General features: G+C 37.9%; 1 protein-coding gene across 1 annotated transcript in view; it reads left to right on the forward strand.

The window, feature by feature from the left end:
- SELENOI (selenoprotein I) overlaps positions 1-23,670 on the forward strand; it is a 41,561-nt gene that overhangs the window by 9,563 nt on the left and 8,328 nt on the right. Inside the window, exons 2-9 of the mRNA XM_003941589.3 lie at positions 3,170-3,238; positions 3,660-3,768; positions 5,958-6,032; positions 9,109-9,371; positions 10,696-10,804; positions 19,219-19,267; positions 20,675-20,855; positions 22,092-22,274. Coding sequence (XP_003941638.2) covers positions 3,170-3,238; positions 3,660-3,768; positions 5,958-6,032; positions 9,109-9,371; positions 10,696-10,804; positions 19,219-19,267; positions 20,675-20,855; positions 22,092-22,274 — 1,038 coding nt within the window. The remainder of the gene's footprint in view (positions 1-3,169; positions 3,239-3,659; positions 3,769-5,957; positions 6,033-9,108; positions 9,372-10,695; positions 10,805-19,218; positions 19,268-20,674; positions 20,856-22,091; positions 22,275-23,670) is intronic.

A 23,670-nucleotide genomic window follows, 5' to 3' on the forward strand; every position in this document is an offset into this window, starting at 1 on the left:
GCTAAAGGGGACCCCCCCCCCGCCCCCTCAGCCTCCCAAGGCACTGGGATTATAAGCATGAGCCACAATGCCTGGCCTGTAATAATAGCAGTCTTGAGGGAAATATTTAGAAGGTCTACCTTAACTAGCATTTTTATAGAGACTTAAGTGAAAGCATTATTAGCATGACCAGATTTATATGCTGAGAGTTTTGGGAGGAATAGCTGTTTCCTTGGATAACTAAACCAAGATTGGAAGAAATCTGGAGCGGGCAGAAATAGGTTGACCTTTAGCAAGATGAAATGTGAAAACAGTAGATGCAGTGTCTGTCATACCTACGTTCCAGTGGTCAACCTCATATTAGCATAGTGAAAGATGGCTTTGCAGTCCACGTGAGATAGGCCTGAAGGGGGTTCAGATGACTGCAGTATGATTTTGTTGTCCCAGGAATTAATAGTATCTTGAGCAGCATAAGTTATCAAGGAAGAGGGACTTATAGTCATATTCTGCTTCCTACTCATATACCACTTGAAATGGCTCCTTTTGCCCTAGACCACATGTTTGTGTTGGTTTAATAACAATTGGATTGTCTGAAGCTGGGGTTGTCAAACCGAAGCCTCCAGTCTGCCTGATTTTTGTGAATAAAGTTTTATGAAAACACAGCCATGCCCATTTGTTTACATATTTTCCGTGACTGCTTTCCTATTTCAAGTGTTGTGTATTTGTTACAAAGACCATATGGCCTGCAAAGCCTAAAATATTTACTATCTTAGCCCTTTACAGAAAAAGCTCTCCAACCCCTGGTGTACTAAACTAGACCTAGATGACAGTATTTTAAACACTTTCAATTTATTTACTTCTTTGTTCCATCACACTTTAAAATCTTGAAACACTGATGTATTTCTTGCATATTCACAAAGCTTATTTAGAAAGAAATTTTGATCTTTAATTATGATTTTTAAGAATCAGATACTCAAATGATTAGTACTTACTTTGTATACATACTGAGCATACATAGAAAATATAAGCAAAACTTCTTCAAGCATGTGACTAGTATAATATCCTGTAAATTTCAGATGGATGAATTAGGTAATATTTGCACAAGCAATATTGTGAACCCTCAAGGAGGGTTTGAACTAGGCTAATATTACCTAGTTCAAAACTTCAGACAAGTTTTACTAGTTTTGTGTCCCTTCTTCCCCATACCTAGCAGTGTGTGTGTGTGTGTGTGTGTGTGTGTGTGTGTAGAGTGAGTAAGTTGTCAACATGACCCTTAAAGTTTTACATGTTTATGTATGTCTTTTAAAATTTCCTTTACATTCTTATTAATAGCTCAATAAGTGGGGAATAAGCTTTTATCATGCAATCCTAACCTATTTTGTCTTCCTTTGCATGTTTATGCAATCCAGTATCCTGCTACACAAGGATCTGTTATTCCTTTGGTAGTCAAAACACATGTAATTTAATAGCTAATACTTGCATAGTACTTACTGTAGGTCACTTCACATATCTAATCCTTATGACAATCCTTTAAGGTAAGGACTATCATCATCATTTTACAGGTGAAGAAACTAAGGCAGAGAGATTAAGAAACTTGCCCAAAGTCACACAGCTAGTAAGTGTATTGTAATGGTATCAAGAGGAAACAGATTGCTCTAAGTTGAGAGGGATGAAGGAGGTTGAGAAGGTGTGTGGTCAGTGTTTGAATGCATGCAGTGTGCATTTTACTGGTCCTGCATAATAAGTGAGGACATGTAAGCAATATGAATTTCTCTGCTGAAACACCGTAATGTAGAAGCTGATTGAGAGCAAAGGATGAGTCAGTGATTATCCTGGCAATTTAGACTCTGGATGAGTACGTACCAATGAAACAACCCATGATTAACTCCATGACTGGGGGTTGATCTTTAGACTTGCCCTGTGACCCGTTCCTCCTCCCACAACAATATCTGACTGTGCTTGACAGTCTTTGCCTCATTTATTTTGCTATTCTACTTTTGCCACTCAGATGAGGACATCATAAAATAGATGTATTCTCCAGGTTATTTTTGTATTATTATCATTTTTTGAGACTGAGTCTTGCTCTGTTGCCCAGGCTGAAGTGCATTGGCATGATTTTGGCTCACTGCAACTTCAGCCTCCGAGGTTCAAGCGATTCTCCTGCCTCAGCCTCCCGAGTAGCTGGGATTACAGGCATGTGCCACCATGGTCCAGGTAATTGTATTTTTAGTAGAGACGGGGTTTCAGCGTGTTGGCCAGGCTGGTCTTGAACTCCGGACCTCAAGTGATCTACCTTCCTTGGCCTCCCAAAGTGCTGGGATTACAGATGTGAGCCATTATGTGCAACCTGTAGTATTTTTGTTCTATTACTTTCTTTCCCTTTTTTTCTTTCGTTTTTTGTTTTTTTTTTTTTTGGAGATGGAATCTCACTATGTTGCCCAGGCTGATCTCAAATTCCTGGGCTCAAGTGATCCTCACACCTCAGCCTTTTTTTTTCTCCCCAAGACGGAGTCTCACGCTGTTACCAGGCTGGAGTGCAGTGGCCTGGTCTCGGCCAGGGTTCAAGTGATTCTCCTGCCTCAGCCTCCCCAATAGCTGAGACTATGGGCGGCTGCCACCACGCCCGGCTAATTTTTGTATTTTTAGTAGAGATGGGCTTTCACTGTGTTGTCCAGGATGGTCTCCATCTCCTGACCTCATAATCTGCCTGCCTCAGCCTCCCAAAGGGCTGGAATTACAGGCTTGAGCCACCACGCCTGGCCAGCCTTTTTTTTTTTTTTTTTGAGTCACAGTTTCCGCTCTTGTTGCCCAGGCTGGAGTGCAATGGCGTGATCTCGGCTCACCACAACCTCTACCTCCTGGGTTCAAGCGATTCTTCTGCTACAGCCTCCTGAGTAACTGGGACCACACCCGGCTAGTTTTGTATTTTTAGTAGAAAGGGTTTCTCCATGTTGGTCAGGCTGGTCTTGAACTCCCAACCTCAGGTCATCCGCCCACCTTGGTCTCCCAAAGTTCTGGGATTACAGGCATGAGCCACCGCACCTGGCCTAGGCCTCAGCCTTTTGAGTAGCTAGGTTATATGCATATGCCACTGCGCCTGGCTTTACTGTTATTTTCATTTGAGAATTTGTTATTCTGTTTACTAGTAGGCAAGGATTTACTCTGAATATTTTCTTTCATTTCTTAACAGTACAGTGCTGTGGACACCAATCCACTTTCTCTGTATGTGATGCATCCATTTTGGAACACTATAGTAAAGGTAAGATAGTTAATATGCATGTACTTTTTGTTTCAATAAGTTTTAAATATTTTACCCTATTTTATGAAGTATTATAAATGCAGTTCTCAGTTTAAGAAGTTATCTAGAGAAACTACCCTCCCCATCCTCCTTTTGATTCATCTTATTGTTGAAGTTTATAACCTTTTAAAATAAAATGTCTTTTAAAAATTTCTAAAGTAGATTTAATGTTATGATTATAAAGTTTGCTAATTACAGAGTTAAAATAAATATAGAGGATAGAAGAAAGAATGCAATGGAGATGACGGTTTACATATTAATGTCTGTAACTTCTGCATATGATCTTTCAAATTGATAACTTTTATTATGACTAATTTGCATGTTGTATATTGGACAAAGATTCTTCTACTTTAATGATTTTATAATTATTTTGCAAAAATAGGTATTTCCTACTTGGCTGGCTCCCAATCTGATAACTTTTTCTGGCTTTCTGCTGGTCGTATTCAATTTTCTACTAATGGCATACTTTGATCCTGACTTTTATGCCTCAGGTAAGAATATTACTTTAATATAAAATTTTAAATGTCTGAGTAGAGAAAAATGAAATGTCGTTGGTTATTTTCTGGTTCTGTTAAAATGTCTGTATTTCCAAAAAATTTTGGATATTATAATGGCATCACCTTGCCTATTGAATTAGACATGCTGTCTAAAAAGCAGTGAGGTTTTAGCAGACAAAGAATAATTGCGTATACATGACGATGGAAAATTAAGACTCAAAACTTTGCCTAAAAACAGATACAAGCAGGGCTCAGTATATCTGTCAGTTCTAGGAATATCCCTTCTCCTTTTCTAGTCATGAAAGAAAAATCCCCTTTCTGTTGAAGGAAATGTGATCGTCTTTCCTTCTGCTCTGTGTCCCTGCTTGACTTTAATGACTCCTAGTTTCCTCTGAAAACAATTCTTAGACCTTAAGAATTTGTTGCCAAGTCTGAACCCTTAGTGGGGAAGAGAGGAAGGAGGCACTTTTGGAGCCAGTGGTCAGTTTGCTTCCACCCTCTGCCCCAGCATCTTCTCTCTCACCCATTTTATCTTCATTCTGTTTCACACACAGCTTCTGCCCCAGGTCATAGGAGAGAATTGGGAGTGTATTTGGGATGAGGAGGAAATAGTTGAAGACAAGATTTGTTGTTGTTCAGTGAGTTGATTGCATTGAGAGGAACGGAAAGATGGAGACAGATGGGCATTTTTTGCATTCTAAGAGAATTTATTTTCCAATTGTAATATTTAGATGTGGTTTAGTCAGGAGTCTTAGTGTTAGAATTCATCTGTGTGTGAGTTCAGCAGACTTTTCCAGACTGACCTGGAGAAACTGGGTACCACTGACAACATTGTTTTAGTAGGAAAATTGGGAGTTTCAAACACTTAAGGAGGTTTTTTTTTTTTTGAGATGGAGTGTTGCTCTGTCACCCAGGCTGGAAGGCAGTGGTGCAATCTTGGCTCACTGCAACCTCTGCCTCAGGGTTTCAAGCATTTATCCTGCCTCAGCCTCCAGAGTAGCTGGAATTACAGGCAGGCACCACCACACCTAGCTAATTTTTGTATTTTTAGTAGAGATGGGGTCTTACCATGTTGGCCAGGCTGGTCTCAAACTCCTGACCTCAGGTGATCTGCCTGCCTCAGCCTCCCAAAGTGCTAGGATTATAGGCATGAGCCACTGCATCTGGCCAAGACTTTTGATATTACAGAAATTCTGAATATTGAAACGATACATATGCTGAACTTTACTGAAACTTTTAGTCATAGCTTCTGTATGTAATAAAATGGTAATTGAAGTCGGAAATGGCAACCCTGAAGCATGAGAATATCATAAAGTGCACGTGAATAATAAGTAAGATTAAATTTTGTTAAACATTATTTGGGTATTATATTTTTTTAATTAATTTTTTAAATATATTTTAATCCTCAGGACACCCTGAGGAGAATGTATTTGTAACTAGAAATATTATTTTCTAAGATTATTTACTTAGTTATTAAGAGAACCAAACATATGTAAATGTTATATATATTTCTTCAAATCATAGAAGTTGAAGGACCAAATAAACTATCTGATAATTTCCAATATATTTGGCAAATACAAGGTGGGAGAGAGTAAATGATATAGTCAAGGTTACACCCCTGGTTAATTACAGAGCCAGGACTAGAACTCAAACTTTGTGATTCTCAGTTGTTTTGTCTTAGGGGGAAAAGTGAGCTCCAGATAGATCAGAATGATTCTGATGCCCAGATCGTTCAGTTGATATATCTATACCCAAATCAGAAGGTCTTTTGTTTAGCTAATTAATAGTATAAGAAAGGATAGGGTGAAAGCTCCATACAAGTTTGTAATATAATCATAAACAACAAGGGTTAGATTAAATGCAATTAGTTTTGGAATTCCAAAAATATATTATTTTTCATTGTAGGCACATGAAAATTATTTTCAAGTAAAGGTGGAATACTCAGTCTTGAGTTATGATAAAAGCTCCAAATAAATGCTTCCTGTTTTGTGAGGGGCTAGGGAGTTGCTTTTTTGCTTTTGTCAGTTTCCTGATATTATTTACCTAGTTCTGGATTCAAAATATATTGTAAAGAACTTTAACTTCTCATTAACGAAGAGCAACACTTCTGTCAGTATATGCTATGGCAAGAACTACTGTACTTAGGTAAACTGTATTAAAATCTTACTTGCTTTCCTTTTCAGCACCGGGTCACAAGCATGTGCCTGACTGGGTTTGGATTGTGGTGGGCATCCTCAACTTCGTAGCCTACACTCTAGGTAAGGAATTGGTAAATACTTACTGTGGGGGTGACTGGTGAATCAGCAAGGATAGCCACCTATTAAAATAACATTTTCTCCTGCGCTTAATTCATTTTAACTAGGGTTTATTAGTATCCTGTTCAAATTGATAAATATGGTTTTGACTTTCTCTATGAAAAATATTGTCATTCATTGCGAGGGATTCACAGAATAAGATAGGAGTTGGTAAACCAGTACTTGTGGGCCAAATTTGGTGTGTAGCCTGTTTCTGTTAGTAAAGTTTTACTGGCACACACCTATGCTATTTCTTTATATATTGTCTGTGGCTGCTTTCCTGTGATAAAGACAGTTGAATAGTTGCAGCAAAGACTGTATGGCCTGCAAAGTATGAAATATTTATCACGTGACCTTTAAAAAATATTTGCCAAACTCTGGAACAAGACATCATTTCCGCTTAAGTTTGGGAAGCAATAGAACACAGTGGGAGAACAAATAAGAAAGTGATCAATTCTTTTATGGTAGAGGGAGCAGTCAGGGAGGCCTACTGTGCATACTGTCTGTTCTGCCAAGAATGCTTTTCACTGGGATTATCCCCGTGGCTTGTCCTGCATTCTTCTATCCTGCTTGCCTGCTTTATTTTTCTCCATAGCACTTAAAACCATGTAACATGTTGTCTGTTTACTTGCCTGCTTGTTTATTATCTCTGTTTTCTAACTAAAATGCTAAGTTTTGTGAAAGTGAGTACTATGTTGTTCTGCTGCATCCCCAGTATCGTAGACACTCAGTAGATAGTTTTTAAATACATCTAAAGTAGCACAGACCCTGACTTCAAGTTGCTTAGATCTCTTCCGATAAAAATGATGTATTCTCGTAAAACCAGTATAACCTGCTACATGATTAAATGCTCATATGGTAGATGTCATGCTGACCAGATCTGCAAGAGTTTGGAGAAGGAAGAAATCAGTGAAGCTTAGTTAAAAGCTACATATTTAGGCAGAGCTTTTGCGCATTTGTTATTAAAGATGAGCAGGTCTTTAAGTGCTGCTGAAGGATTTGGTTCTCAGGGACTGCCGAGAGGAATAGGGAAAAGTTGAGAGTGGCCTGTGAGCTCTGACTTTTGACAACATGCCATAAGATCCTTTTGATATACCATCTACTTGTTCTAGATCCACAATTTTCTGGCAAACCCCTGAACTGACATGAACTATTTGTTGCAAACCAGTCTTGAATAAACATGAGGCAGTTAATAATTTTTATTCTACCTAGTGCGACTATTCATGAGATTTTGCTGCAGAAATACTGTTTGATCACAGGGTGCTGCTCTAGGTCCTACTGGGGAGTCTTTTATGATATATGATATATGCCCTGAATTACCTTTTTAAGAAATAAAAAATCTGAAGCATATCTGGACCTCAGACTTGTGGAGATGGAATGGGTATAATGAGAAAATGTATAAAGTTTAATACATAGTTCATGAATTCAGTATTATAACAACGGCACAGGAGTTACATTGAAAATGAGAAGTTGTTAAATCAGTAAATAATGAGAAAAGACTTTCTGGGAATATTTTAGCTACTTAAGGGCAAAAACTTTCCCAACCGTGAATAGAGACATCTATAGTATTTGGACAGGGAGTTTGGGATTCATCTGTTCATAAAGTCTTCTGCAATATATTATGCCACAGACCGATCTAGGTACTGGGAATGAATATACTGTAGTGAGCAAGATTAACAGTAGTTATAGGGGTTTTTAATTCCTTAATCTGAATTTTTACAATTAATCTAATTCTAATGCACTTAGTTAATAAAACTGTTTTTTGGGGGGGAAGAATTGTATAATTCAGTGGGACAGGCTGTCTCTAATAGGCACCTCTGTTTCTGCCTGTAAAATGAAGGTGTTCCACTGTGCTTTATCCTAAACTTTCTTTCTTCTCATTCCCTTGGTAATTGTGATTCTCACTCTACAGTGTAAGTTAAGATTCCCATGTTTATATCTAGCCCTCATCTGTGTTCTGAGTTCCTAATAAGTACCCTTGGATTGAGTTCCTTGACATTACCATGTGGATATCTCACTAACACTTCAATTTCAGTATCTAAAATTCAACTCTGCATCTTATCTGTCAGTTTTGCTGCTTCTTCTGACTTCCTTTTTTATATTAACACTACTCCTCTCTTTGTTACCCAGAATAGAAACTGGAGATTCTCTTCATGTCCTTAGGCCTTATGTCTCATCTTTTGCTGCATTTTATCATTTTTATTTCCTTGATGTCTCACCTACCACCAGCTTCTCATTCCCACTGCATTTCATCTCAATTGAGGCTTACTAATGAGCGTCCCTCTCTCCAGCCTGTCATTCACACTGTCAGGTGCTACTTCCTGAAGCATTGCTTTTATTCTTGTCATTTCATTTCTCTATTCAGATACCTTTAGTAACTCCCCATATTCCCTAAAACTTTTAAACTGGCTCAAACCTCCTTTTTCACCTTTTTATATACTTCACTCTTCACATGCTAGTTTCTAGTCAAACTAAAGTACTTGGCGTTTTCTGAACATGCTTTGCGCTTTTCCACCCTGGTGCGTTTTGCTAATAGCATTCCGTCCTCTTGAAATGACATACTTCTTTATCTCTTATCAGCTGAAATCCAACTCATTCTTTATGTTCTCTACTCAGATTTCACCTGCCTGAAAAGCCATTCTAGCTTATCTTAGCCTAAAGAGAAACTTTCCCTTATCTGTACTCTTAGGCTTTGTGACATACCATACCTTTATTGTCATATTTTGTTCCTTTCTCTTTTTTCTTTTTTTTCTTTGAGTCTCATGCTGTCATCCAAGCTGGAGTGCAGTGGCATGATCTCAGCTTACTGTGGCCTCCGTCTCCTGGGTTCAAGTAATTCTCCTGCCTCAACCTCCCAAATAGTTGGGTTTACAGGCACGCAACACCATGCCCAGTTAAAATTTTTGTATTTTTAGTAGAGACAGGGTTTCACCATGTTGACATACTGATTTGTTTTGTTTTTTCCTCTAGTTTATTAAAGAAGACTTTCTCCATCCTGATGCATATGTTGAACTTTTCCTGTGGTTTGTTTTTGTTGCAGATGGTGTAGACGGAAAGCAAGCTCGGAGAACCAATTCCAGCACTCCCTTAGGGGAGCTTTTTGACCACGGCCTGGATAGTTGGTCATGTGTTTACTTTGTTGTAACTGTGTATTCCATCTTTGGAAGAGGATCAACTGGTGTCAGTGTTTTTGTTCTTTATCTCCTGCTATGGGTAGTTTTGTTTTCTTTCATCCTGTCCCATTGGGAAAAGTATAACACAGGGATTCTTTTCCTGCCATGGGGATATGACATTAGCCAGGTGGTAAGTATATACCTTAAAGTTTCAACATTGCCATGATACTTTTGGAAAGTTTTTGTCATTGTTCTTTATGGCTCCTAGGGTTTTTTTTTTTTTTTTAATTAGAATTGATATGTGCTTTAAATGTTTTATTTTATTTTTATTTTTGGAAAATTTTAAAAAAGTAGAGAGAATAGTATAGTGAATAGTAAAGTAGAGAGAATAGTTCAGAAAAAGTAGAGAGAATAGTATAGCGAACCCTAATGTACCCATTGCTTAGCTTTAGCAGTTAGCAACACATGGCCAGTCTAGTTTCATGTGTACCTTCCTCAGCCCTCTTCTCAATTATTTTATTTGTTTTACTTTTGTTTTGTATGTTTTTGTTCTTGAGATGGAGTCTCGCTCTCTCACCCAGGCTGGAGTGCAGTGGCATAAATAATCTTGGCTGACTGCAACCTCTGCTTCCTGGGTTCAGGCAATTCTCCCGCCTCAGCCTCCCAAGTAGCTGGGATTATAGGTGCCCACTACCATGCCCGGCTAATTTTTGTATTTTTAGTAAAGATGGGGTTTCACCATACTGGCCAGGCTACTCTCAAACTCCTGACCTCAAGTGATCCGCCGGCCTCGGCCTCCCAGAGAGCTAGTATTACAGGTGTGAGCCACTACACCCAGCCCTTCTCAATTATTTTAAAGGAAATTTCTGATATTATATGATACTTTACTATATATCTCTAAATGATAAGAGCTTCCTTTAAAAAAACATAATCACAATGCCAGTATTACACCAAAAATTTAACAATTTCTTAATGTTATTAAATGATCATTTGAACTCTTGATTTTGTAAAGAAAGATATACACATATAATTAAATGGTTGGCTTTTTGTGTTAATTGCCACCTTTTCAGTGAGTAGAGAGATTTCTTTCTTCTTACTTTAATGGGCTTGCTATTAACTCTCCCTGCCTTTGAATCCCAACTTTTCGTGTTGCCATTTTGCCCATTTGCACCTAAGCCTCCGGTAAAGAAATCAGAAGTTGGAGTGTTTGTTGAAGGAAGTGGTTGGGTGGATAAATTTGGATCATCTTATGACTTAACCAGTTTATGAGGTGCTGTTAAAGTGCTCCGAATGATGGCCAGTGGCTTGCGTTGTCTAGAAGTTAGTTATTTTATAGCATTGTTAGCTAAAAGATCATATTTTTAAAAGTAAGATTTGGCACATACCAAATATAAGCATACTTCTTGCTTTTGCTAAAACTGTTTGACTAGACTTAATGCTGCATAAAGCATGATGACTCCTGATCTTTCTAGCATTAATGCTTCTGTATGCTTTTGTCTGCATTTTCCTTCCAGACTATTTCTTTTGTCTACATAGTGACTGCGGTTGTGGGAGTAGAGGCCTGGTATGAACCTTTCCTGTTTAATTTCTTATATAGAGACCTATTCACTACAATGATTATTGGTAAGAAGCCCCATGTTGAAGCCCGTTTTAACCTTCACTTTGTTATCAAAAGAGCCAGTATTTGACTATAACAAGCAACAACACCCTTTCCCTCACAAAACCTCCAGCAAGCAGATCAGCCCTACAACCTTGTAGGATTTCAGCCTAACCATTAAGAAAAATAAGGGTTTTTTTGTTTTCTTTTGTTTTGTTCAGCACCAGTTATTTCTAATGAGAGGGAAATATCAAAATAGATCACAGAAGCCTGATAAAGTAACTATTCAAATTAACCTAGGCTATATTGGAGGATCCATATTTGGTATAGGTTTCATATTTATCTCAAAGTTGAAAATTATTAGTTTGTATGAATATAGAACAGATGAAATGTAGAGGTTATTTTTATAATGTATCCACTCAAAAAATTAAGCATCTGTTCCTCTCAGATACCTTCTTCTTAGCCCACTGATTGCTGAAGATTTTTTATGGTGGTAATCTTTCTGTTTTGATTTTGGCTAAAGGGGGGATATGTATAGAATGAGTGAGTGGAGGAGGCTGTTAGCGGTACAGAAAGAGGTGAAGAGAAATCTAGATGGTTATTTTGGGGCCCCAAGAGTGGCCCTGAGAACCTGTGTAGAAGTAAAAAGGTATATGTGTGGGCTGTGTCCTGTGTTGTGTTCTCTTATATAAAAAATAGGCCAGGCAAAGTGGCTCATGCCTGTAATCCTAACACTTCAGGAGTCCAAAGTTGGAGAATCTCTTGAGCCCAGGAGTTTGAGGCCAGCGTGGGCAACATCATGAGACCTTGTCTCTAGAAAAAAACTGAAGTTAATCAGGTGTGGTGGCATGCAGCTGTAATGCTAGCTTCTGAGGTGGGAGGATTGCTTGAGCCCAGGAGTAGGAGGTTACAGTAAGCTCTGATCTCGTGAATGCAGTCTAGCCTGGGTGACAGAGCGAGACCCTGTCTCTAAAAAAAAAAAAGAATAAATAAAAAGCAGCCCTTTCCCATTTGGCAAACCATGGTAATGGAATGGGAATTAGGTAAGGCTTAGAAACTATTTAGAAGATGGCATATTAGGCACTGGCTTTCAGAAAAGGAGTGGTTTGGGCTTTTTTCTGAAGCTCTGGACTGCACATATTTTAGGAGCTATCTTGTAATCTATAAAATGTTCATTTTTGATACTTGTATAAATTGTTATTTCTTTACCTTGAAAAGGCTACTTTTCTTCTCTGATTAGATAGCGACCCTTTTGATTGTCCCATGACAAGTTTCCTGGATGCTACATTTAAATGTTAAATTTACATCAGACAGAATCCTCTGATATATGAGACATATTTTTTTAATGTTAAGTGTCTACTTTAACAGGCACATAATTTTCTTCATAATGTTTCTACTTTTATGTAATAAACTCCTATATACTATTACCCAGCCTCAACTATTTTCAATACCAGTGCCAATCTTGTTTGAAATGCACCAGCACTCTCTAGCCCCCTGGGTTGTGTCATAATATATAGTTTATTTTACTTGCTGACACGTTTGCCTTTATATTTGACCTACCAGATGGTGTTCTTGCCCAGAAGTTTGAAGGACTTCCTTTAGGTATTTTTGTAGTGCAGGTCTGGTAGCAGTTTATTCTGTCTTTTTGCTTATGTGAAAATGTATTGATTTTGCCCGAATTTTTTCTTTGGGCATTTTGAATGTATCATTTTAATGTCTTTTGACATCCATTGTTCCTGAGTCAGCTCAATATCATTGTCATTCTGTCATGTATTATTTTTCTCTTGTTGCTTTCAAGGTTCTCTTTTTATCTTTGGATCTCAGAAGTTTGACTGTGATGTACTTAGGTGTGGTTTTCTTTGTGTTTGTCTTTCTTGGTATTTGTTGAGCTAGTTGACTCTATTGGACCTGTAAATTAGTATTTTTGACTGAATGTGGGAAGTTTTCCGTCATAGTTTTACTTCTTGAGATATTTTTTCTTCCTCTCTCTCTTCTTCTGGGACTCCACTTAACATTTGGGTTATACAGGTTTGCTTGATACTGTCCTAAAAGTAATTTTCTGTGGCTTTATTAAGTTTTCTTTAATCTCTTTATTCTTTGTAGTGGGTAACTTCTGTTCATCTGTCTTTAAGTTCATTGCTTTTTTTCCTTCTGCCATTTCCAATCTGCTGTTAAGCCCATCTAGGAAATCTTTCATTTAAGTTATTGTACTTTTCTCTGGGTGTGGTGGCTCATGAGTGTAATCCCAGCACTTTGAGAGGCTGAGGTGGGAGGATTGCTTGAGGGCAGGAAGTCAAGACCAGCCTGGGTAATATAGTGGGACCCTGTCTCTACAAAAAGTAGGAAAATTTAGCCAAATATAGTGGTGCATGCCTGTAGTCCCAGTTACTTGGGAGGCTGAGGCAGGAGGGTCACTTGAGAACAGGAAGTTGAGGCTGCAGTGAGCTGTAATTGCACCATTGCACTCCAGCCTGGGCAACAGAAAAAAAAAATGTTACTGTACTTTTCAGTTCTAGAATTTCCATTTGGTTTTTAAACTTTCTATTTCTCTGTCGAGATTCTTCTGTTCATTATTATCATCGTATTTTCCTTTAGTTCTTTGAACATATTTAAAATTGCTGCTTTAAAGTCTGTTTACTAAGTCCAACATCTGGGCCCACTTAAGAGTTATTTTCTGTTGACTGCTTTTTTTTTTCTATTTCTTTGCATAGCTAGCCCTTTTTTTTTGGTTGAAAACTGAATATTATAGATTACATTTGTGGAGACTATAATCTGTTCTGCACTGAGGATTTTGGTTTTTTTGTTCTGATAGGCATTTAACTTGTTTGGACTCAGATGGAAAAATTTGTCCCATCACATTATATAGTAGCTCTTGTCTCTGTTTGATTACTTTCAGCTTTTAGCTGCTGCTTTTTTAGCCAGGTCTCTTGGGGGTCTCCTTTTTATCTATATAGTTTAGTGGTGAGCCAGAGATTTGGGCAAAGTTGATACTGAGATTTTGGCATTCACCTCTCTGTGATTTTCTTGCTTCTGGGATTTCCCCATCCTGAATCTTCAGCTGTGTTTCCAGCAATTGTGTTCTGTCCCCACCACTTCAAGCCAGTAAGGTTCTGCCTTCTTCAGCCCAGTCTTGAGTGTGAATTGGAAACACACTTAGTGAGAGACACAACAGGTTCACATCTCACCAAGAATACCTCTGTCTTTCAAGGACAGCATCTCCTGTACTTTCTGCCTTCTCTTTCACTGTGTTCTGTGGGGTCTTCTATTTGCTTGCTTAGTTTAGCATCCACCCAGGAATTTGGGCAGAGTTTATACTCAGGTTTAGAATTTCAACCCTTCTGCAGCTCTCTCTTCTACAATACCCCCCACCCTGCCTTGTAGTACCTCTGCTGTTCTGCATTCTATCGTCTGCCTCCACAAGCTGGTAAGGAAGACTGTAGCTTTTCATCATCTGGGCTGGGTTGGGGGTAGTCAAGCCACGAACTTGGAGTTTTTCCCCAGTGTTTCAAGTGTAAATGTTTCTCAAATTTCTGCCTGCCCTTGAGTATTTTCTAGTACCTTCAAGTAGTTGTTTTAAATATTTTTGTCTGGTTTTTAATAATTATTTGTGAGAATTGTCCTCCCTTTTTATGCCATCATTAATAGACATCTTCCTTCCTTTAGATTATTTTCAAGCAAATCCTAGATATCGTTTCTTTTCATCCGTGAATGTTTAATTATATATCTCTAAATAATAAGGATTTCTGTAAAAAAAAAAAAAAAAAAAAGAATCACAATTGATATGTTTCTGTAGCTGTCAAGTCCCTGCACATTGCCTTTGGTTGGAATGCCTTTTAAATTTCTGTTAATCCGGCCAGGCGCAGTGGCTCCTGCCTATAATCCCAGCACTTTGGAAGGCCAAGGCAGGTGGATCATCTGAGGTCAGGAGTTTGAGACCAGCCTGGCCAACATGGTGAAATTCTGTCTCTACTAAAAACACAAAATTAGCCAGGTGTGGTGGTGCATACCTGTAATCCCAGCTACTTGGGAGGCTGAGGCAGGAGAGTCACTTGAATCCAGGAGGTGGAGGTTGCAGTGAGCCAAGATCATGCCATTGCCAGCTTGGGTGACAAGAGCAAAACTCTGTCTCAAAATAAATAAATAAATGCATTTAAAAAAAATTCTTTTAATCTACATAGCTTTTCCCTGTTTTTTTTTTTTTTTTTTTTTTTTTTTTACGTTTATGTGTTGAAGAAAGTAGTCATTTGGCCAGTAGAACTCTTAGATTCCGTATTTTCTTGGTTGCAGTCTCGTGGCCTTGTTTAACATGTTCCTCTGCCTCTTACTTTTCCTGTAAATGATAGATCTGTGAGCTTAGTTTGATACAGGTTTAATTTTGCGTTGGGGGTCGTGCTGGGGAACGGTACTTGCTACATAGTGGTCTTCCTATTGCATCACATTAGGAGGCACATAGTGGGTTCATGTTTTGTATGTCTGTTCTGTTGCTACAAAGTTTGCATCATCGCTTTACCTATTCACCCAATAGGTTTGTTTTGTTTTGTTTTTAACCTGCTACCTTAAACTATTAAGGGTTAAACTTACCTAATAGTATTAATAGACATTGATTATCATGACTTAGGAATTCATTCATTCAGTGGATAGGTAAGGAAATCAAGTTTTTGGTTTTATGACAAAATCCATACATGCTGATAATTCCAAAGCAAATATGATAGTACAGAGTTTTTACTAAACTTCTTTGATCTTACATTTTTATCTCTTTTAAACTATGGTAAAATCCTTGGTTTTCAGTGACACAGAATACTCACTTGCTTTCTTCCATGAAATATTCACATCAGTCTCAGAATACAGTACCTGAATCAGCAAAAAGAAGAAAACTGAAAATTAAGATTTTGTTTTTTTTTTTTTTGAGACGGAGTTTCGCTCTTGTTACCCAGGCTGGAGTGCAATGGCGCGATCTCGGCTCACCGCAACCTCCGCCTCCTGGATTCAGGCAATTCTCCTGCCTCAGCCTCCTGAGTAGCTGGGATTACAGGCACGTGCCACCATGCCCAGCTAATTTTTTGTATATTTAGTAGAGACGGGGTTTCACCATGTTGACCAGGATGGTCTCGATCTCTTGACCTCGTGATCCACCCGCCTCAGCCTCCCAAAGTGCTGGGATTACAGGCTTGAGCCACCGCGCCCGGCCAAGATTTTGTTTTTTGCAGTTTTATTCATCCTTATGTCTTACCCTACTAGGTATGTCTAGTCAGTTTACTGTATTTTACAGTCACCACTCTGTGGTTATGCCACCAGTTGTGGACTTATACGTCTCGCTTTATTTATTTTACTTTGACTTTTTAAAAGGAATTACTTTTTCTTTTAAAATTTACTCTTTATAATTAGTAAAATATTTGTGATGACAAAGTCAAATTTACAGAATGAGGTATATTCAAAGAAGTTTAATTTGCCTTCTGTTGCTACCCAATCCTTTCTTTCCTCAGAGGTAACCATTCTTAGTTTTTAATTTTATGGCTTACCTTTTCTTGTTTCTTTCTTATTATAAGTAAATATTTGTGTTTCATTTTATCACCCACTTTCATAGATAAATGGTAGCATTCCTTTGTATATATACTGTACCATACTGTGCCTTTTTTCCTCCCCCTGCTTAATCGTATATCCTAGCAATCACTCCGTAGTGGTCTATAAGGATCTTCCTCAGTCTTCTTACAGCTGCCTGGCACTTCATTGCATGAATGTACCATAGTGTGTCCAACCAGCCCCCATCAATAGACATTTGGGTTAGTTCCAGTTTTTGCTGTTATACAGATTGCTGTAGTGAATAGTCTTATATATCAGTCTTTTCATACTTTTGCCAGGGTGTTGAGGAAGAGGTCCCTAGGAGTAGAATTGCTAGTGGAGGACAAATGTGTGCTATTTTGCTAAACATTCCCATATTCCCCTCCATATGGATTGTGTGATTGTTCCCACCAGCAGTGTATGAAAGTGCTTGTTAATTTACAGTTTCACCAGCATAGTCTGTTGTCAGACGTTTGGATTTTTGCCAGTCTGATAGTTAAGAAATGATGTGTCTGTGTAGTTTTTGTTTTTTTTTTGAAGTGGAGTTTCGCTCGTTACCCAGGCTGGAGTGCAATGGTGCGATCTCGGCTCACCGCAATCTCCACAACCTCCGCCTCCCGGGTTCAGGCAATTCTCCTGCCTCAGCCTCCTGAGTAGCTGGGATCACAGGCACGCGCCACCATGCCCAGCTAATTTTTTGTATTTTTAGTAGAGACGGGGTTTCACATTGTTGACCAAGATGGTCTCGATCTCTTCACCTCGTGATCCATCCGCCTCGGCCTCCCGAAGTGCTGGGATTACAGGCTTGAGCCACCGCGCCCGGCCGTGTCTGTGTAGTTTTAATTTGCCTTTCTGTTATTATGAGTGAACTTTTCTAATGTTTAAGAGCCATTTGTATGTCTTCTTCTGTATTTTTATATCTCGCAAGTAGATTTTTTTTCTATAGGGTTGTTGGCCATTTCTTTTATTTTTAGAAGATCTTCATATATTAGGTATATTCATTCTTTGATATAGATTATAGTTTTCCCCATTTGTTGTTTCTCTTTTAAGTTTTCTTAAAGTACTTTTTGTCTTGGTGGTTTTAATTGAAGTTCCTACTTAATAAATAAACTGGAAATGTGAGGAACCAAATACTTTTTATGACCATGTTATCCTTGGAATGTATCTCATTGAACTTGGTCCTTTTTTTTTTTTTTTTTTTTTAACAAATTCTACTCTGATTTTCCTATACCTCTTAAGTTTCCTATACTATGAAGTCTGGGCCTTCACTTATGACAAGATGAAAAGCAGGTCTGCATATGTATGGTCTCTATCACTGTTCTCTACTTGAAACATAGAACTTCATAGATAAGTATTGAACAATTAAGTACTGGTTACAGAAAGTACATTAAGTACTATAGAGAAGAAACAGAAGGTGCAACCTGTATAGAGCCCAGGCCTTCTACATGCTCACTATACTTGAGATAGTTATTTCAAGATTTTTAAAACTAAAATTACTCATGGTGGCAAATCTTTTGCTAGTTTGTCTCAGCCTATTTCCAGCACCTCAGAGCTACGAATCATTCTGCGTTAATTCATTTAACCTTGGCTCCCCTCCAGTGCTTCCCAGCTAAAAATTCCTGAGAACACTGAGGACCTCAGGTGGTCTTCTCCTTCCTTCCCCCTCTAAGTTCATCTAATTTAGGGTACTTTGTTCTACTTGGACTTGGAAGTAGCAGAGTAATTCTTTAGAGATACGATTTCTGTTGGGTTCTAGTCTTCTGTTTTAAGCCAAATGTCTTAGCAAGTGTTTAGAAGGGGCACCAAGGTAGTAATATGCAGGAGGTCGAATTGCCAATAATGGACACAGAATGAAATGATGAGATGGCTAGCGGAAACAGGGAGAATGGGATCACAAAGGCAAAGGGAGGAAAGAATTGCAGTGTAGTGGATAGTCAACCAAGGCATTTCTCTTAGAAGTCAGGAATGAAAAAATGATATGAATTTGAACATTAGGAAATCTTGGTAAATTTCAAGAGTACAGTTTCTGCAAAGTGGGAACACAGTGAATAAAAGAGTGCTAAGAAATTGAGGACAACTGGATTAGCAAATGATAACACAAAGCAGAAGAAGACAGTAGATACTGAGGACAGCAGACTCAGTGGTAGGGTTTCTTGGGAAGGCTGTCTTTGTTATAAGTTTTTGGGGAGAGAACTAGTGTGCAGATGGGGGTAGCTAGGGGGAGAAATTCAAAATGCTAGGAAGACTGAGTGTGGTGGCTCATGCTTATAGTCTCAGCTGCTCAGAAGGCTGAGGTAGGAGGATTGCTTGACTCCAGGAGTTCGTGACCAGCCTGGGCAATATAACCAGACCTTGGGCAAAAAAGCTAGGAGGGTAAAAAATAAATGGGAAACAACACGATTCCCCTTTCAAGTAGCTCATGCTTACTGTGCAGTTTCAGTTCCTCATACTGTTCCAGGTATCTTAACATGTCATAACTCATTCACTTCTCAAAATTCTGTGGGGTTGATACAACTAATATCTCTGTTTTATAAATAAGGAAACTGAGGCACTAAAACAGCAACTTGCCTAAAGTCCCATAACCAGTTTGTGGTACAACTGAAATTGAGGTCTGTCTGGCTCTTTGAGTCCACCCTCTGAATCACCAAATTGTACTGCCACTCTTCCTGTTGTAAATGTTATTTGTAAATGTATTTAATTTTATTACAGAAGCAGACTTGAACCTGAAAATTTGGGGGTCTAAAACTATTTGTTTTGGATGGATTCCGTGATAATGTAATCATCATTCTTGAATAAGCTTAATCATTGAAATATTATTCCCTTTAGGTTGTGAATCATCACTCTTGAATAAGCATAATGATTGAAATGTTTTTCCCTTTAGGCTGTGCATTATGTGTGACTCTTCCAATGAGTTTATTAAACTTTTTCAGGTAAGTATTTTATTTTTTAAATGGGCAAGAAATATGAAAAGTTTTAGCAGTTAGTTGAACTTAGGGATCTGTTTTCCTTTTGGATTCAGGACATTTTGAAAAGGTCACAAAACCTGTATTTTAAATCTAGAATGCAGTAGGATAGTTTATGGTGTCTGTGGTGGCTAATGTAGTCATTTCAAACACAGCACAAAACTACAAGTTCTTTTGTATGGTTTTGGACTCATCAAATAGCCTTCTAATGTATCACTTTTGTGAGTGAATCTTTTCACCAGGAGGGAATATATCCCTATCGAATATTAGTACATTTGCATTTTGTGATCTTACATTTACAAGATCATAAAATTTCTGGATGAGTGTAGTTTAGGACCAAATTGGACCTGTGCTGACTTTTCTTAAATAGCCCTTCGGTAGAAGTTCCTGTCTGGGTTGCGGGGAGATGGGAGTTGCTCAGGTAGAGCTTCGTTTCTCTGATCTATGCGCTTCCCCACTTTTGCTCAGCCACACTGAATTTGCTTATTGTCTCCTGAATAGAGTTTGCTCTTTCCTGCTTTAGTAATTTTGCTCCCACTGTTTCCTTTGCTGCTTTTTCCTCCGGTTGAAACATTTTCTTACAGTTCTCACTTCATCCTTTAGCTCTCTAATCTGTGTAGCAGAATCTTATTTATGTTAAACCAAGCTCTATGAATCTTCTTCATTTATTGGAGTTGGCAGTCATTTGTAGAAGCCATAAGATTTAAAGCTCTGAAGGGTGTAGAGATTATTTCTCTACATTTTTTCCTCATTTTGTAGCAGTGAGGCTCTGATTGGGCAACATATTGCCCTAGGTGGTGTGATCAGTGGCCTAACCAGGATTGGCATTTGGAGCTCTGTTCAGGTGAGCAGATGTGTACTGGAAAACCTGCTGTGTGCTAGAGACACAGAGATGTGGTGTGGCAGTTGCACCTCATAGTCTTTCATGTGAGCTCTGTCTCACTCTAAGTTCTCTGTGACTGTGTCAAAGTCTCGTTTTGTGTCAAAGTCACACTTTGAGGTACTCTTCGAGTATTTTATGTTCATCTTATTTCCCCCATTAGAATATCTTATAGAACAAAGTCCCCATCTTCATATTCTTAGCATAGCAGTTGATAGTTTGATTTAAAGAGAAAAAAATGGGACTAGAGGTCAGAAAATTTCAGTTCTAACCCTGGCCCTGCCACTTGGTAGCAAGTTTTGTAAATTTAAATTCTCTTATCCTCACTTAACCTGTCTGTAAAATGGGATTAATGATGTTGGTTCTGTCTATGCCACAGGATTATTGTGAGTACAAAATAAGTGTATAAATAAGGAAACTATAAACTACAGTACAAGGACTGTACAATTTATATGTAATAATGTTCTGTGTATTACTTGATTTTTTTTTTCCAGAAGCTATAAAAATAATACCTTGAAACACAATTCAGTCTATGAAGCTGTGGTTCCCTTCTTTTCTCCATGCTTGCTGTTCATTTTGTCTACAGCCTGGATCCTTTGGTCACCTTCAGATATTTTAGAGATACATCCTAGAATATTCTACTTTATGGTTGGAACAGCCTTTGCCAATATCACAGTAAGATTTTTTTCTTTTAAAAAATCATAATATATATTTCAAAAAAGAAAAAATCATAGTATGTATTTAGGAATGTATGACAGAATTTGATAATTTGAAAAATCTTTGATATTAGAATAAATAGATTTTAATATAAAGATTTTTATTTCAGAAATTTGAAAGAATAGTAACCTCAAAGACTGAAATGCTAAAAATTGTTTTATTTTGCCCTTTGAAACCAATAGGATTGGAGACTACAGTAGTAGTTTGGAACCGTGGCACACTTAAATTTTTTATTTTGGTTCCCTGCTGAAGAATTCATGGAAAAAGTTTATAGATTCCCTTTAGTCTCTAAATGCATTACCAGTATGGCTGAAATGGCTGCAGACCTAAATGATTATTCTAGGAAGCTTGGAGAGATTTTTGATAGAGAGAAACACACACTTTAAAAATCAGCTGATTTTAAAATTAAGAACATGGAATTTAAAACTTGTAATAAATAGAACGTATTTTTTATCAATTTCTTCCCATGCTGCACCATGCAAGAGAGCAGACAGGAAGCAGAGATCAGTAGTTGAGAAAAGACCCTGATAGTCCTGAAAGCCAGCAAGTCTGTGTTCCAGCCCAGGCTGGGTCCTTATAAGTTTTTATTTTGTAACTTTGCTACTCATCCTATGTTTCCATGTTTGCAACATGTGTAATGTCCCAAGCCCTTCTGATTTTATAGGGTTTAAATATCTAAAAACACTACTGGATTGTGTAAAACCTATCTCTGAAATAATAAACTATATTTAAGTTAGGTCTTCAAAAATAAAAGAGCCAAAGAGGATTTGAGATATTAATGATGGCAATGGGACTGAATTAGAGTTAGCACTTCTTCATCATTGCCATAAAGACACTTAATTGTGTGGGGGTGTGGGAGGCTATTTTGAATTTTTTTTTTTCTTGCATATCATAGAGTCTTAAAATGGAGAGAAATTTCTTTTGTTGCCCTGTGCAAGAATGCCTGCTATAGCATCCTTATTCAGTTATCTTCCAGCCTCTTCTGACATACACTCTTGAGGGTCCGTGGGTTTTTGTGGTGGGTCAAGGGTCCAGTTGGGCCTCTAAGCATTGAGAACTTCTGAACTTAGATAATGTAAGTGTATTGGCTCAGGTACTTGAATGCTTTTCAAATGTTGGAATGACTAGTTTTGAAAGTGCTGTGCTAATGAAAATTTTCTTTTTTTCTCTCTTATTTTTTAAACTAACTTCCAGTGTCAGCTGATTGTTTGCCAAATGAGTAGTACCCGGTGTCCAACTTTGAATTGGCTGCTGGTTCCTCTCTTCTTGGTTGTCTTAGTGGTAAACTTAGGAGTGTCCTCTTACATTGAGAGCATTATCCTATATACATTAACAACTGCTTTCACTCTGGCCCACATCCATTATGGAGTACGAGTGGTGAGTAATCTACAGCAAAATTGGTACAAGTTTGGTCTTATCAATGGAACCAATAAATGTCTCCTAGTAGAAAGGAGGCAATGGAAAATTTTAAAAAGAACGTTGCTTATTATAGCAGCTGTAAGGGTTTTGGGATATACTCTAAATTGTGGATAATATCTAGATGTGTAATTTCAGATATTGTTTCTCCAATGAGTAATTATAAATGATTTTAAAGCTGGATAATTATTATGAGGAATTAGTTCTTATTGTAAGTGGGTATGTATAAGTCATTTTCTTGAGTAGAATTGTGAACTGTTTGGGAGTTTATATGGGACCAGATAATCACATTTGTTGATTATTTCTTCACTTGCTTCTTAGCTTTTAGGCGCATTTTTATTGTTTATTATTAACAAAATTTGGACAGAAACTAAAGTGGGTCCTATAGTGCTTTTTCCCTCCCAATGCCCAGTTTGATAAGCAGTCGAGGTGAAGGAGATTAGAATTTCTAACCGAAGGAAGACTTTCGCATTATTTGAAATTTTACTTCATTTATGCTATTCTTGAGCCCTCATCAGCAAAAGTAATATAAGAGGAAATATAGAAGAAAAGGGATTTTAAGAAATATTTTGTAAACAATATTTTCTTCTAAAATTAACTAGTTTTAGGATGAGTGCATGAATATAGATAATGAAATCAAATAGAATCATGTGGTTTTTCTTTCACTTTAACATTCTTTTCTAATTATTTTACATATTTTAATGTAGGCTGTGCAAAATTCCACCAAGGAGATTACTTAATAATGACCTTGCACAGCACAGTTATTTCAATCATTTAGGTTGTTTCCAGATTTTCACCATTATACATATTGTCCTAAGCTGGGTGTGGAGGCTCACACCTGTAATCCTACTACTTTGGGAGGCTAAGGTGGGTGGATCGCTTGAGCTCAGGAATTTGAGACCACCCTGGGTAACACGGTGAAACCCTGTTTCTGCAAAAAATACAAAAAAAATTAGCCAGATGTGCACCTGTAGTCCCAGCTACTTGGAGGGCTGAGGTGGGAGGATCGCTGGAGCCTAGGAGGTCAAGGCTGCAGTGAGCTGAGATGGTGCTGCTGTGCTCCAGCCTGGGTGACAAAGTGAGTGAGGCCTTGTCTCAAAAAAAAAAAAAAAAAAAAAAAAAGTTGGCATAAACAATCTGGAATATTTTTGTTTCGTTTATTTTCTGAGGATAATTTCATAGGAATGGGGTTGTGATAGGATATTCACATTTTTATGACTCTTACAATACTTCTATTTGGTATGTTTGTTTGGAAAGGAACCCTACCGTAAATCTGTTTGAGAAACAAAATATCTTCTGTATTTTCATACACAGTTCTTAAGTTGGGGAGGCAGCTATCATGCTTGGTAACAACTAT

Source organism: Saimiri boliviensis, chromosome 1 (genome assembly GCF_048565385.1).
Source record: "Saimiri boliviensis isolate mSaiBol1 chromosome 1, mSaiBol1.pri, whole genome shotgun sequence".
NCBI lineage: Eukaryota > Metazoa > Chordata > Mammalia > Primates > Cebidae > Saimiri > Saimiri boliviensis.